This window comes from Lepidothrix coronata, unplaced genomic scaffold (assembly GCF_001604755.1).
Source record: "Lepidothrix coronata isolate B3197 unplaced genomic scaffold, Lepidothrix_coronata-1.0 Scaffold254, whole genome shotgun sequence".
NCBI classification, from domain to species: Eukaryota; Metazoa; Chordata; class Aves; order Passeriformes; family Pipridae; genus Lepidothrix; species Lepidothrix coronata.
Genome location: NW_016690434.1, coordinates 517,834 through 533,457, shown reverse-complemented (window position 1 = coordinate 533,457; position 15,624 = coordinate 517,834). Strand labels below are relative to the sequence as shown.

Sequence of the window (15,624 nt, the reverse complement as noted above, 5' to 3'; positions counted from 1 at the left end):
ACTGATACAGAAAAATAACCATGGGTGGCAGACTGTGCAGCTCTAAGATTAGAAACAGTCAGCCTCTGGCAAACAAATTCCCTCAGGACCAGCAAAATTAGGCCATGAGGTCTCAAACTGGGGTCCTACCAAGGTGCTGGGGGAGGGTATGAGGCCACTCTGCCCTTCTCACCCTGTCAAATGCAAAAGGATTCCCAGGACAGAAATGGTGTTGAAGCATCAGGCAGGACAGGCAAACTCCCACCAAAAACGGGGAAGAAGCCCCCAGCTGAAAGCCAGAGGTGAGGAGACAGAGGAAAAGGTGGCCCAGTAACAGGTTCTGTCTGGAGGCTCACAGACATGACACCACATCTGACAGAAGGATCAGAGCTGTGACTTAATGCTGGAAGCTGTAGAGAACATACCTCTGAGAGTTCACATCTGGATATGTCAAGGGTGTCATCAGCACCAGCTTCTTTTGCCTGGAGAGGGAAGACAAACATCCAGAGAATTAGACCATCCAGGAATACATGACCTCTTGCTGCACCCTGCAATTCTCATTGCCCAGAAAGGTTGTGGATTCCCATTCCTGGAAGTGTCCAAGGCCAGATTGGATGAGGCTTGGAGCAACCTGGGCTAGTGGAAGGTGTCCCTGCCCATGGCAGGGGGTGGAACTGGATGATCTTTAAGGTTCCTGCCAACCCTTCTGTGATTCTGTGACTCTGTTCCAAAGTGGTTTTTCCATGTTCAACCACATCCAATGCAGCTGCTAATGGAGACAAACCTGGACAGACTCACTGTGAGCATCTCTGCAACTATTTTCTTAAATAAAAGGTACTGCACAAGGCAATAAAACCTACTTGTGTTTGTGCCTCTGATAAGTCTTCAGAACTGGACATCCTGACCCTGAACTAAACATACGCAACACAGAACTAATCCTAGGACAGGACAGGTAAACCACCCCTCCCCAGAAACCCTCCAGCTGAATGAATTCAGTAAACTTGTGTCATTATTGGTACATGACCATGTTTTCTTTTCCAAGACACCTCACAGACAGCCAACATGAAGATTCTAAATTCTAAAATACTTTGGGATAGAGCACAGCATAGAATCATGGAATTGTTAAGGTTGAAAAAGCCCTCCAAGATCACTAAGTCCAACCATTCCCTCAGCACTGCCAAGGCCACCACTAACCCAGGTCCCCCAGTGCCACATCCACATGGCTTTTAAACCTCTCCAGGGATGGGGACTCCAGCACTGCCCTGGGCATGAAGAAATTTTCCCTGATGTCCAACCTGACCCTCCCCTGGCACAGCTTGAGGCCATTTTCTCTCCTCCTGTTCCTTGTTCCCTGGGAGCAGAGCACCCCCCTGGCTCCCCCCTCCTGTCAGGGAGTTGCAGAGAGTGAGAAGGTCCCCCCTGAGCCTCCTTTTCTTCAGGCTGAGCCCTCCCAGTTCCCTCAGCTGCTCCAGGTGCTCCAGGAGACCCCACTGGACCACAGCTCCCAGGGCAGAGAAGGTGAAATAACCCAAAAGCAGATTTCTGTCAGAAACCAACTGCAAACCCAGGGCTGCTGCTGGACTGTTCTGCTGCCCTCACTGGCACAACAGAACCTGCTGAGGATCCACCCAGAGGATCCTGGGGAAATCCTAGTCCAGAAAAACAAACAGCAAATCTAACAAGTTGATCCTCTGAGTGACAGGAAGATATGAAATAGTAATGAGAAGCAAAAGAGGGGCACAAGGAAAGGCTGGATTACGAGAGAGGGGATGTCACAGGTTCCCTGGAAGGAAAAGCAAATTGGGAGATCTGTGAGGGCAAAGGGGCATGGAGGAGTGCTGGGGGTCCCATCTGTGGGCTGGCAGGAGGTGGGGTGGGGGGAGGATGTCCCATGGAAATGGGAGGGCAAAGGGAGACAGGAAGGCAGGAATTCCCTGACGTACATTAGGAAGAGGACCTTGGTGAGAAGGAAAACTGTCTGGGTGAGATCAGGAACACGGTTCCTGATAACACAGGGGACATGCCAAGCCCCCTGGCACCCAGGCCCAGACACAGGGCACAGAAGTGAGCCTGGCACTGCTCACCAGGCACAGTTGGTACTCAAGGCGCTTCCGGGCGTCATCGCTGGGTTTCTTCTTGCGGGAGAAGAGCGGCATCCTCGGCTCTGGCTGTGGCTCTGCCCCCAGACAGGGATCAGGGCAGAGACAGGCTGAGCAATCCTGCAGTCTGTGTGTGCTGGGGAGCCCGGGCTGCACAGCTGGGCTCTAACAACGGGGGAAACAAGAGAAAAGAAAAGAATCAGTGTCTCGGGAATTGTCCCTGTTTTAGCCCTTCTCTGGCTGGGTCCAACAGGAACCTCCACGGGGAAGTGTTCACATGAGCCACCAAAGCACTGCTGTTGATTGTCTGGGTCATCCCTGTGCAATATCCACTGAGTCAAGCTGGAACAGGTACAGAGAAAGGCTACTGAGGGATCAGGGAAATGCAGGGGCCACTCCAGATGTAACTGTAGCAAAAAAAAACCCTATTTGAACTCAAAGTCAATTCTGGCACAATAATAAGGAACTATAAAATTTTCTAGAATAAAATTAGGCTAAAAATGTGAAAAACCTGACAGCAACAGAGCTGCCTTCCCCTTCCAGGGCAGGTGAGAATAAACAAGATCCTGATGCAGTTCAAAATACAGGGACTTGCTGAGTGCTGGGTCTGGCAGAGCCTCCCCTGACATGTCACAGCCTATCCCAGCCACTTCCCAGGACATCAGGGGAGCAGAATTGGAATGCCCAAGATGGACTTTGCTTCTCAGCTTTAGCAACTGCCTCAAGCTAACAAAAGCTTGGCTCATTTGCTTTCTAGGCAGCAGCAGAATCACCCAGGAACACCTTCCCCATTTTAGTCACACAGAGAGATGAAAAGGTTCTGCCTTTAACACCCAATAGCTTAAAGTCAGATTTTCAATAGGTTTATAAAGCCAAATCCATTTCCAATAGTCTGACAACTGCCTGCAGAGCTGAAAGAACCCAACTTCAGCAAAATTCTGAATACAGAGCTGACCACAGCTGCCCCCCTGGGCACTGCAGAGCTTCTCCCAGGATGGATGTGTCCAGGGCAGATTGCTCCATCCTCAAGCCAGAATCCAGGACTGGGAGCAAAGGCTCCAGCTGGTTCAAGGATAAAGGGAGGAGAAGTTGAAGCTGAGAGAGAAGAGCGGGCCCAGGAAGGGCCCTGGTGAAACTGGGAGTGCAGATGGGTGAAGGGGAACAGAGCCCAGGCAGCTCTGGGACAGGACTGACCCAGCACAGAGAAAAAGGGAATTGTTGGCAGATTTTGAGGGAAGGGCTGGACAAGGGAGACCAGCTGGGAATGAGATGGCACCAGCTGGGATGCTGGGAAAAGAGGTGAGGAATAAAATCAAAGATAAAAAGGGGTTTATCTGAGGCTGCACCAGAGCAGGGGGTGAAAAATGGGCAATGAAGAAAGAGCCTGAGCTGGGGCTGCAGGAGAACAGGGGACCTGACACAGCTGGGATGGACCTGGTGTGGAGATAAGGCTGGGATGAGAGAAGAGCAGAAGGGCAACAGTGAGGTTGGAGACCTGCAGGGTGTGGGTGAGAAGCCTTGGATTGCTGGAGGAGCCCAAGGAGCCCTGCCCAGCTCTGCCTGGCAAAGGGGGGAGTCCAGGCAGGGCTCCAGCTGCCCAAAGCCCTCACTGAGACACACACTGGGAACTCTGCACTCAAGTTTCACTTTGCAATGACTTTTTTAAACACTGTTAATAATCATATAAATCATCTAATCATATAAAAGAGTCGCTCCTTCCTCAGTTCAGCACTAACTGGCACAGTGAGCTCATGTTGCACATAAAGAGCTGGTTCTTTGCCAGCTCTGTGCCTGCAAACTGGTCCCAAACTCCACTGAAAAGCAGGTACCCACAGGATCCAGCCAGGAATGTTCCTGCAGGGAGAGCTCTGCCAAAAACTGCCCAGAGCTTTATGGAGATAAATCCTTTGTGTAAAGGCAAAAACATCCCTTCAGTCCGTTCATCCAGGTTTCACTCCAGAAACAAGGAGGCAAAGCCACCCTGAGTCACTGTCCTGCTGTCACAGCTCTCACTGGAACAAGCCACGAGCCACAGCACAAAGCGGCTACAAACAAACTCATTCTGTGTGTTGGAATCACACTCCAGCAGTTCCACGGCTCTTCCCCTGCCATCTCAGTTCCTGCCTTTTGAACCACTTCACGCTGTTGAAATGCTCCTCAGACTCAGCTCCTCTCAGGAGGGGAGGGAAGAGCCAAAATTCAGAGGGCTGAGCAGGAGGGGAAGTTTATTGTCAGGAGCTACAGGTGGGAAATGCAGGACAGCCATGAAGGGCCACAGCCACAGGTCAGACATCACAGACAGAAACAACAGGAGGTTTAAAGATGAAAAGCAGAAGGACAAAGTGCCTCCAGCAAGAAATCCTTGACTTTACTAAATGTGTTCAAGTCTTTACTGAGGATTTCTGCATCCCCTTGTCCCACCTCACCTTTCTGTGTTCCAGACAGACATTGTTAGTCATGGGGATAGTGGGAAATCATCAGTTTTCACCCAAGAAAACAGATAAAGACATGAAGACACTGAACAGGAAAAGAATCCTATCAGGAGTCAAAAGATGAAGGATCAGAGACTTGTTAAATGGATTGAGCAGCTTCTAAATATCAAAACCTGCCTTAAAAAACACAAGTCAAACCTGCAGAGAGCAAAGCTGTGCCAGCAGTGACAGTGCCTGTGTGTGCTCAGCTGACCAGCACCAATCCTGAGTGAGAGCAGCACCCACTCAACAGCAGTTTTTATTTATTAAGCTCCTGAAAGAATTGTCTCTAAGTGCCTGGGACAGGCAGGGAGCACCCAGGGATACCAAATCCTGCATCCCCATAGGAGTCAGGGCTGGTCTGTGCAGCCACACACACTCACAGGGTGAGGAAGGGCCCAGGAATGTCCACTGGGTGTTCCCCAATCTCTGCAGCTGTTTGGGTGGTGGCAGCAAGAGAAAACCAAACCCCTAATTTTACAAACAAATGTCATCAAAACAAAGCAGCAAAATGGCTCTGTAAGAACAAACCCCCATTTTTGAAACATTCTGGACACCATAAATGCAGCACAGCACTGCAGCAGACAAGATGGGGGCGTGGAAGGAAGAGATGCTTTATTTCATCTTGGAAATACATTCAGGAGCAGAGCAGTGAGGCAGGGCCTGGAGCTGGGAGGTACTGCCTGGCCATGGGGACAGAGCTGTCACCAGACACCTCCAGGCTGGCCTGGCTCCCTGATAGGGAGGTCATTAAGCATCCAGCAGTGACAGGAGCCAGCCCTGCAGGGCCTGGAACAGGCACAGGGGGGAACTGCAGCTTTTAACTCCCCGTCCTGCAACACAGGAGTGTCGGTTCTTTGTGCTGGGGCTGCCACCAGAGCTGTGCCACCCCTGCCACGGCCCGACCCTGCCAGGGGCCTCCCTGAAACGAATCTCTCGTCTTCACCAGTCCTTCCTTTCCCACATTATCACTATTCCTCTTCTCCTCTTTAGGGGTCCCCGCAGGGTTCCCCTCCCAGGCTCACAGCGCTTCCAGGAGCTACCCGTGGTCCTCCTCGTCTTCTTCACCCTTTTATCAGCCACAACGGCGCCGTTCTGTGCCCGAGGGCCCAGAACCTTGGAAAGACGAAGGGCTGAGTGGGCCCTGCCGGGATTTGGGTTCGTGGCCCTCGGGCAGCGGCCCGACACCTGGGGAGAGGTGCGACAGTGAGCGAGGGCAAACACCGCGCGGCTCCGGGCACGACCCGCTCCCGAGGAGCGTCACCGAGCTGCAGTGCCCGTGCTCGCCCCCCCGGGAGCCCGGGGCCGCCCCGGGGATCCCGTCCCGAGGGTCCCGCCCGGGTCTCCCCCCCTCAGTCCCACTCACCGCTCGCCGCCGCCATCTTGAGACACCGCCAGGTCACATGATCACCCTCCCGCGGGCACCGAGACGCGCGGCCTGAGCGCCTCGCCCAGACCATAGCGCTCTGCCTCCGGCTCTCGCGCGCCCCCAGCAGGCCGGAGGACCGCCCCGCCCTGTCACAAGATCCCGGAATTATCTGGGATTGGAAAAGATCTCCAAGATCATCGAGTCCAACCTGTGCCCGATCCCCACCTTGTCACCTGGCCCAGACCACTGAGTGCCACGGCCAGTCGTTCCTTGGACACCTGCAGGAGTGGGGACTCCACCACCTCCCTGGGCAGCCCCTTCCAATCCCTGACCACCCTTTCCATGAGGAAATTTTCCCTGATGTCCAACCTGGCCCTCCCCTGGCACAGCTCGAGGCCGTTTCCTCTCATCTTTTCCCTTGTTCCCTATGAGCAGAGCCTGAAACCCCCCCGGCTCCCCCCTCCTGTCAGGGGGTTGCAGAGCCAGAAGGTCCCCCCTGAGCCTCCTTTTCTCCAGGCTGAGCCCCCCCAGCTCCCTCAGCCACTCCTGCTGCTCCAGCCCCTTCCCCAGCTCTGTTCCCTTCCCTGGACACGCTCCAGAACTGAGTGGCCTAAAACTGGGCACAGGACTCGAGGTGCCCCAGCAGTGCCAGCACAGCGGACTATCAAAACTTTTTACTGTTAATACATTTTAGCAAACAAACGAATTAGTGTTCACTGGCTACAAGTTACATAGTTCTTTAATAATTAGTATTCTCTCTTCTCTTCATTAATTATTCTCTCTCTTCTCATGCTAATTAGTCCCCTGGTCAGTGTTTCTCTTCTTTAGGATCAGGGGGTTTCTCGATGGGTGGTCAGGATCTGCCCCTGTTGGAGCTGATTTCAGCGCAGTTGCTCAGTTGGCTTTATTAGTTTCTACCTTATCTTGGGAGTTCTACCACAAGTCCTTATGGCCTGTAAATCCTGCATTCTTTGTGCTCACTATCAGTGGTACATCCCTCTCCACAAGCTTTCACCTTCCCCTGGCTCTGAGATCACTGAAGCATGTCCAGCCCTAAACCTCAACAGAGCAATTCTACCAACAAGTAACTTATTTTTCTAACACCTGGACATCACTCAGAGCTTGTTGAGCTGCTGTTTCAGAAATCACATCTCCCTTCTGGTTGATTAGGATTGAAAGCTACAAAGATCAAACATCAAAGAACAGCCTTTCTTAAGAAAATTTTTATATATTCCACATTTTGCAATGATGAGGGGCCTAGAACTGCCCCCAGGATTGGAAGGGGGGCCCCACCAGTGCCCAACACAGGGGGACAGGCACTGCCCTGGCCCTGCTGCCAGACCATGGCTGGTACAATCCAGGGGCCATTGGCCTTCTTGCCCACCTGGGCACACCTGGGCTCATGTTCAACCAGCACCCCCAGGGCCTTTCCCAGTGGACAGATTTCCAGCCACTCTTCCCCAGGTCTGGAGCCTTGTGTGGGATTGTTGTAACCCAAGTGCAGGACCCGGCACTGGGCCTTATTGACCCTCATACAATTGGTCTTGGCCCATCCATCTACCTATATATCATCTATCAATCCATTTGTCTACCTATATATCATCTATCTATCTATCCATCCATCCACCCATCTATCTAATCTACCTATGTCAATATCTCTATATATCTTTATCCATATGTCTATATATATATCTACCCATATCTCTCTATTTCTGTCTATACCTCTTTCTCTCTCTCAGTATATTTCTATTTATACCTATCTCTATGTTTCTGTCTCTATATTTATATATCTGTTTATCTCTATCTAAATCTCTATATATCTCTATATATCCATATCTATCCATATCTATTTATGTCTATCTATTTCTTTCTCTATATTTATACATCTCTATATCTCTGCATATATATCTCTATAGATCCATATCTATTTATATCTCTATTTCTGCCTTTGTATTTATATCTCTCTAAATCTCTATCCATATCTCCCTATATCTCTATTTATATCTATTTCTGTCTCTCTATATTTATTTATTTATATCTATCCAGAGCCGTACAAACTCCAGCTCTCGCGAGATCTCGGCACTTATACACGCGCTCTGGATCTCTCGCGAGATCTTAGCGGGTATATATTCGGCTCCCGCACCTCACGCTTTCTTTCGTCGCCCCAGCAGGCCCGAGTTCGCATCGCCCTCCATCCGCCTCCATCCCGGCCCACCCCGCGCCGCGATGCCGCCCAAGTTCGACCCCAACGAGATCAAAGTCGGTACGAGCCGGGCGGGGGGGTTCGGGAGGCGGCCGGGGCGGTGGCGGGGCCCGCGGGCGCGGCTGACGCGGCGCTGTCCCCGCAGTGTATCTGCGCTGCACCGGAGGGGAGGTCGGAGCCACCTCCGCGCTCGCCCCCAAGATCGGACCCCTGGGGCTGGTAGGTACCGGGGACGGGGGACTGAGGGGGTGGGAAACGTGTTCGGAGGGCGGGGGGACGGTGGGGGATAAGCGTGTCCCCGGGGGGAGGGAAACGTATCCGGGAGTGGGCGGTGGGAAGCGTGTTCCTGGGGGGATAAACTTGTCCTAGCGGGTGTTGGGGGAGTGGGAAATGTGTCCCCGGGGATGGAGGGGGCTGGGCAGTGTGTCCAGAGGGGAAATAAGTGTTCCTGGGAGAGAGAGTGGGAAGCGTGTCCCTGGGGGATGAGGGGTTGGGAAGCAAGTCCAGAGGGGAAATCAGCGTGGCGCCGGGAAGGGCAGTGGGATGGGGCCCTGGGAAACGTGTCCGGGGGGAAATAAGTGTATTCCCGGGAGGGGAAGGTGGGAAGCGTGTCCCGGGAAGTGCTGGGGGCGGTCCCGGAGATAAGAGGGTGTTCAGCGACCTCACAGCAGAGCCGAGGAGCCGGGACACGCCTGGGACGGCGCTGGGGCTCTCTGGTTTAAGCCGAGCTCTGTGTGACGGTCCCGTGTTGCCCCTCAGTCCCCCAAGAAGGTGGGCGATGACATCGCCAAGGCCACGGGCGACTGGAAGGGGCTGCGGATCACGGTGAAGCTCACGATCCAGAACAGGCAAGCGCAGGTACCGAACGCCAGCGGAGGGGCCGCGTGTGCTGCGGGTGTGGAGCCCCCTCGGCCCCCCCTGCTCCAGCCACCGGCCCAAATCCCGGCAGGGTCCACTCAGCCCTTCATCCTTCCGAGGTGGATAAAATGAGTGCCACACAGGGGTGTGTGGGGGTCTTCTGGGAAGACCTTATAATGTGGGTGGGGGATGTGTGTGGAGCCAGGCTGGAGGATCCTGTCCATGGGAAGAGACCCTCATGTGCCAAAGTTCAATTTTTATCCTGCTGTCACACTATTTTCATGCTGCTGTTGCTTCCTGCACAGATAAATTGTTCCTTCAGCAGAACCGGCAAAAAAAACTTATTTCAAGCAACATAAAAATAAATAAAACTCATGGAATGGAAAATAAATAATTGGGATATGTGGGAGATAAAATGGAAATAACTAACCCAGTAGCCACCTGCCACCGTGCCTGTCCTGACCTCCGTGGCTGGTACATTCCAGTGGTGAGCTGAGAGGAAGCCCCAGGCAGGAAGCAGTTCTCCCCTGGATGTGGGGAGGCCTGTGCCGAAAACCTGGGAACAGGTGCCTGCATCCCAGAAAATGTGGTGTATGAGGGAACTAACCCAACCCACGCTGCTCTGGCAGTTAGTTTTGCTGAGCTAAATGACTGATGGATTGATTATTTTCATTAGTTTTGAAATTCTGTGTAGGATGGGGGGGGAATTAATCTCTTTCCATTTAGATAGAGGTTGTTCCTTCTGCCTCTGCTCTGATTATCAAAGCTCTGAAGGAGCCCCCTCGTGACAGGAAGAAGCAGAAGAACAGTAAGTGCTCCCCTGGCTTTGGTTCTGAACGTTTTGGGGGTGAAAGGGGGGAACACCAGTACCTTCCTCTGGGATTAGTCAGTGCAAACTGGCAAGCAGGTGCCACAGAGCTGTATCCTGAGCAGCCAGGATTCTGCTTTTCAGAAGATCACAGAATCTTGAAATCCCAGACTGGTCTGGGTTGGGAGGGACCTTAAAAACCATCCAGTGCCACCCCCTGCCATGGGAAGGGACACCTTCCACTACCCCAGGTTGCTCCAAGCCCTGTCCAACCTGGCCTTGGACACTTCCAGGGATGGGGCAGCCACAGCTTCTCTGGGCAAAACCAGGGTAAAACAGGTACCTGTACCCGTCCTGTGTGTGTCCTATGGAGCCTGGTACAGCCAGAGGGGAGCTGGCAGAAAATGCCAGCTTAGGAAAGAGTTGTTGTGGGTGACTTTGTGTCACAGTCTGGGGGCAGGAGCGCTGATGGCAGTCCCATTAGAGCTGGGAGCTCCCAGCTTTCCATGGGGTCAGGGCACTGGGAATGGTGCTGCTGAGGCTGCAGGGGTTGGTGGCAGTGCCTGTGCCCAGGTGTCCTCACTGCTGCTGTCCCCTCACAGTCAAACACAGCGGGAGCGTCACCTTCGACGAGATCGTGAACATCGCGCGGCAGATGCGCCACAGGTCCCTGGCTCGGGAGCTCTCGGGTGAGTCCTGGGACTGGGAGACAGGGAGAGCTCCCTGTGCCTGCTCCGGGGGTTTGGAGTGCTCCCTGTGCCCGCTCCAGGGGTTTGGAGTGCTCCCTGTGCCTGCTCCGGGGGTTTGGAGTGCTCCCTGTGCCTGCTCCGGGGGTTTGGAGTGCTCCCTGTGCCTGCTCCGGGGGTTTGGAGTGCTCCCTGTGCCTGCTCCAGGGGTTTGGAGTGCTCCCTCTGCCTGCTCCAGGGGTTTGGAGTGCTCCCTCTGCCTGCTCCAGGTGTCTGAGCCAGGTTCTGCTCCAGTTCTGGGAGGGCCCACAGCCGTGTGTGCTGAGCACCACAGGGACAGCCTGTGCTGGCTGGGAGCCCCAGCCCCTGGGGAGGGGACAGGTACAGGTAGCACTTCCCAGTGCATTCCCTGGGAAACCAGGACGTGAGAGCTGGATAAGTGACTTGCTGTCTCCTGGTGAGCTCCAGCCTGCAAACCCCCAGAGGGAGGGACAGCTGAGGGGTGTGAATTCTCTGTGTTACAGAATCACAGACTGGTCTGGGTTGGAAGGGGCCTTAAAGCTCATCTCATTGTGCCTCCTGCCATGGGCAGGGACACCTTCCACTAGCCCAGGGTGTTCCAAGTGAGTTCTCAGATGTTTCCCTGTGCGGAAGCACTGACGAGCTGTGTGTTCCTGCTGCAGGGACCATCAAGGAGATCCTGGGCACTGCCCAGTCTGTGGGCTGCAGCATCGATGGCAGACACCCCCACGACATCATCGACGACATCAACAGCGGAGCCATCGAGTGCCCGGCTGTGAGTGCCCAGCTCTGTTTGCTGCATCAGATTTAATTGCTAAATGACTCCACTAACGAGCTGTGTTTGCTTCTTCCAACAGAGCTAAGACTGCAGAAAAGGAAGTTGCTCCATGAAGGCTCCTTCAGTTTTTTGTAGCACTTTAAATACTTAATAAAAGACCCAGTTGTCTGCAAACAGTGGTGCTGGTTCAGTTTGTCCCTGTCTCATGCTGGGAATGGCTGGACCTGTGTTGGGAGGTTTAAACTGGATCTCAGGAAAAGGTTCTTCCCCCAGAGGGTGGTTGGCACTGACCAGGCTCCCCAGGGCAGTGGGCACAGCCCCAAGGCTGCCAGAGCTCCAGGAGGGTTTGGACAATGCCCTGAGGGACAGGGTGGGATTGTTGGGGTGTCTGTGCAGGGCCAGGAGCTGGGCTGGATAATCCTTGGAGGTCCCTTCCTTGGGAGATTCCTTGAACCCTGTGCCTAGAGGGGCTTCACATGCCTGTGGGGTGGAAGGGCTCTGACTGGTCCCTGTCAGAGAAGAATCCAAAGAATGGATGTGCAGTCAGCATTCCCAGGGACTACTGGAGGCAGGAGTGCAGCTCCATGTACCTGGCAGTCCCTACCTTGCCCTCCAGGCTGGTACTACCAGGAGGAGCCTCTGGCCCAGGTTCTGGTGGAGCAGGTTGGATTTTTTTGCTCAAATTTGCCCCTGCCTTGAAGCAGAGGAAGTTCTGGATTTTTTTTTCCTGGTGACCAGGATGAGAACAGACATTTTAGTTCTTGAGTTGAATTTATTTTATGGTTTATTGCATCATGAGGGCTGTGAGTCTGTGTGAGGGGAATCCTGTGTTGTAAAGGGCCCAGGCTGGTGTTTCTTGTTTCCCAGTTCCTTGACTGGTGATACTGGGGGGAGCAGTACAGCCCCTCTGCACTGTGCTCTCCTGTGTGTTCTCTGGAAGAAAAATGAGCCATTTAAGTGTTTCCCAGACATTCTGTAAATAAGAAATGGCCCCTAAACCGTGGTGGAGCCTCAGAACTGGTGTTGAGCAGTGAATATTCTGGCTTTTTGTGCCAGCCCAGCCTGCTCTGAGGAGCTGCTGCTTGTGGACAAGAGAAGTTTGTCCTATGAAGAACACTTTCCTGGAGGAAAGGCACCATCCCTACTGGAGGTAGAAAGGTGTCTGTGCCCATTCTGGAAGGATTGGGGCAGGGATGGAAGTGTGGCTGTTGAGAAGCACAGTGAGGAACTATCAGAAGGTTTAGCCTCACTAAAAATGCTCTGTTTTGGCAGAACTCTTAAGGAAATGTAAATGTTGTTTGGGGATCTGGTCCTAGGAGGAACCTCAGTTCACCTGGAGCACTCTGAGCTGTTAAACATCTGGGAATGTTCCTGTGTGTTCCAAGCTTGGTGCTTGTTGTGCTACCTGGTGTTGGCTCACACTTGGCTCTCACAGCTGAGAGCTCTGGCTGTTACTGGGACAGCTGGAGAGGGGGTAGGACCAAAGATCCTGAGGAAATGGTGCTCTGTTCCCTCCAGAGGCTGGATTTTCCCTTGGAGCAGCACAGCACATGGATTCTTCCAGGCTGGGAAAAGCTCTGTTAGTGTCGAAGTGAAATTATCCTGAAATAAGTGCTTTAGCTGGCACTGGGATATTGTAGCAGCCCCATTACCAGCTGCTCATGATTGCAGTTTCCCTCAGCCCTAGCAGGAAAAAAAACAGCAATGAATCCTAATTTAGGTCCATTTTTGCACTGCAAAAGGGGATGAAATTCTTCCCAAGAGGCTGAGTTGTGTGTGCCTTGATCTCAGAAAAACGTTCTGCAGGGTCTTTTCCTCCCCTGCAAAGTGGTGACAGCACTTCATCAACATTTTCCTGCCAGTGTCTCTTCAGTTTTGCAAACAACTCAGTTATTCCTACAGGGAATTCACAGCCCCAGAGGAAAATGTCATGGCTGGAGCAGGACTTTGAAGGGGTGTGTGTGTTGCAGGAGGAGGAAACAAAATAGTTCTGCCACCACTTGCAGGGGGTGCAGGAGAGAGGGTGGTACCTGCACTGTCTGGGCTGCTAGAATTTCTCTCCCAGGGTCTGGATTATTGCCCAGGATCTGCAGGAAGGTGCTGGGGCAGCAGGAGGGGTGGCTGTGGGGGGGATAATTGGCTGCTGTGTCAGGCACACCAGGTGCTGAGTGAGCTGGAGCCTCTGCGGAGAGGAAAACAAATCCTGACATGAATTCCATGCCAGACCGGAGGGAGCAGATGGGCACCCCTGGAGCAGTGGCTGTTCCTGAAGGGTATCCAGCTGATGGGGTGTTTTCTGTTGGACCAGGCACTGCAGTTCCTCAGCAGCTGTAGGTGGTGCAGGGCAGGGGGGAGATGGTTTGGTGGAACTGAACTTTTGTGTTCCTGAACAGGAGGAAGGACTTTCCTGTGCAGGTGACCAAGCACTGGAGCTCAGAGAGGCTGTGGAATCTCTGTCCCTGAAATATTCCAAACCCATCTGGAGAGAATCCTGAGGGAACACTCCAGGGGCCCCTGTTGAACAGGGAGGTGGGACTGGGTGACCTCCAGTGCTCCCTTTACCCTGAACCATTCTGAAACTGCTCCAGGTTAATCCAGGGGCAAAGCTTGGGCTGCTGTCTCCCAGTCCTGCCCCGGGAATGTGTCTCGTGCTGCTTGTGAAGCATCAAACGTAGGCTGTGTTGGCAGTGGGACCTTCAGAAATCATATTTGCATGTGATTTAACACCAAACTGCTGCTCTCACAGGGCCAGCTTCCTGCCTGCTCTGCTGCTGTTAAAGCACCTACAAATGGAACAAGTAAAACATCACAAAGGTGGCTCCTGGGAAGTGGGAATTCTCCCTGTCCTCGCAAGATCCAAAGTGCAGGTCAGGGGCAAGGCCAGCCAAAAGGAGCTGTGAATCCCATCTGTTTCCCACCATGGTCCTGCTGTCTGGAATGTTCAGTGAAGCACCAGCACTGAGCTCCCAGGGAGTTGCCAGGATCTCTGGAGCAAGGCCAGGCTGGCAGCTCCCGGGGGGGAGGAGTTTGGGCTGCCTGGTGCCTTTATGATTCTGAGGAGATCCACTGGTGTCCTTTTCTCCTGATGAAAAGTCACCCTGCCCTGGTGACTTGAGGACCACAGAGCCTCAAGTCTGGTTGTAGTGAAAGGGGGAAAGGTGTGAGCAAAACAAAATCATTTTTATCAAACCCAACAGCTCTGGAAACACGAATTGTACAGGACATCCCAGTGTGTGCCTGCAGGATGGAGGGGGGAGCTGGACCCTCCTCATGCCTAAAAAAGTGACCAAAGCCTGACCTGGGTGTTCCCAGACATGGGGGGCCCTGCAGAACCCACAAGTTTAGGGATCTGTCTGTTCCTCCACAGTTGGGCTGTGCCTGGGGCAGCTCTGCCCGTGGTCCAGGCCTGTGCTGGCTTCTCATTCCCTGTCTCTGGGTGCAGCAGCACCAGGTTTTTTGCAGCCTCAGCTGATGGAGTGTGAAAGTTGGAGAGTTTGGGGTTTTTCTGCACTTTCACCTGCTTTTCCCCCAGCTCTTTGTAGGGCCTTTTTCCGAGACAGCCATGGAATGAACCAGAAGCACAGCTGAAATCCCAGACACTTGCCAGCTTTCATGCCACGCTGAGGGAACACCTGGAGCTGTGTCAGGGAGGGTCAGGTTGGATCTCAGGAAAAGGTTCTTCCCCCAGAGGGTGGTTGGGCACTGACCAGGCTCCCCAGGGCAGTGGGCACAGGTGGAGTCCCCACCCTGGAGGTGTCCAAGGAAGGACTGGGTGTGGCACTCAGTGCTCTGGGCTGGGGGACCAGCTGGGGAGTGGAATTGATGGTCTCAGAGGTCTTTTCCAACCTCAGTGATTCCGTGAGGGAAGAGCCCAGGTTTGTGCTCACTCTGTGGGGCAGTACTTGCAGAATTAGGTGCTCCCTAAATCTTGTGGGTCAGTGAGCAATGATGGGCTGCTCCAAACAGCTTCCTGTGCCTGATTTCCACGGTTCATCATTGCAGCCTCAAGGGAAACCCCCTCCCGTGGGGCTGCTGCATCACAGGGATGATTCAGAAAAGCAGGATTCATCCTTGGATTTAACATTTGACTCATTTAGATGCTTCCAGGGTTAAACCCACATTCCTTGTTCACATTTTTCAGGAGAGGAAATCTCTGCCCTAGAGATTTGTAACTTTGTTTTGTTGTTGGTCACAAGTAGATCATGGGAATCACGGAATCCCAGCTCAGTTTGGGTTGGAAGGGACCCTAAAGCCCCTCTCATTCCATCCCGTGCCATGGGCAGGGACGCCTTCCACTAGCCCAAGTTGCTCCAAGCCCCGTCCAAGCCGGCCTTGGACACTTGCAGGGATGG

General features: G+C 53.3%; 2 protein-coding genes across 4 annotated transcripts in view; one reads left to right on the top strand and one right to left on the bottom strand.

Annotated features, from left to right (window-relative positions):
• LRSAM1 (leucine rich repeat and sterile alpha motif containing 1) overlaps positions 1–6,006 on the bottom strand; it is a 29,318-nt gene extending 23,312 nt beyond the window's left edge. For all 3 annotated transcript variants that reach the window (XM_017835300.1, XM_017835301.1, XM_017835302.1), the window contains exons 1-3: positions 5,916–6,006; positions 2,064–2,243; positions 405–461 (exon numbers count right to left, since the gene is read on the bottom strand). In XM_017835300.1, coding sequence (XP_017690789.1) covers positions 405–461; positions 2,064–2,135 — 129 coding nt within the window. In that variant the 5' untranslated portion in view covers positions 2,136–2,243; positions 5,916–6,006. The remainder of the gene's footprint in view (positions 1–404; positions 462–2,063; positions 2,244–5,915) is intronic.
• Positions 6,007–8,046: 2,040 nt separating this feature from the next.
• RPL12 (ribosomal protein L12) lies at positions 8,047–11,446 on the top strand. The gene is made up of 7 exons (XM_017835299.1): positions 8,047–8,181; positions 8,267–8,340; positions 8,881–8,979; positions 9,706–9,787; positions 10,390–10,476; positions 11,157–11,269; positions 11,352–11,446. The coding sequence occupies exons 1-7, from the start codon at positions 8,145–8,147 to the stop codon at positions 11,355–11,357; spliced, it is 498 nt and encodes a 165-aa protein (XP_017690788.1). The 5' UTR covers positions 8,047–8,144; the 3' UTR covers positions 11,358–11,446.
• Positions 11,447–15,624: the final 4,178 nt, after the last annotated feature.

What these genes read in the sequence shown, in the direction of transcription:
- RPL12 (XM_017835299.1), top strand. Translation starts at nt 8,145, where the DNA reads ATGCCGCCCAAGTTCGACCCCAACGAGATCAAAGTCG. An exon ending in AGATCGGACCCCTGGGGCTG is followed by an intron (nt 8,341 to 8,880) that starts GTAGGTACCGGG and finishes GTTGCCCCTCAG; the next exon opens with TCCCCCAAGAAGGTGGGCGA. An exon ending in CAGGAAGAAGCAGAAGAACA is followed by an intron (nt 9,788 to 10,389) that starts GTAAGTGCTCCC and finishes GTCCCCTCACAG; the next exon opens with TCAAACACAGCGGGAGCGTC.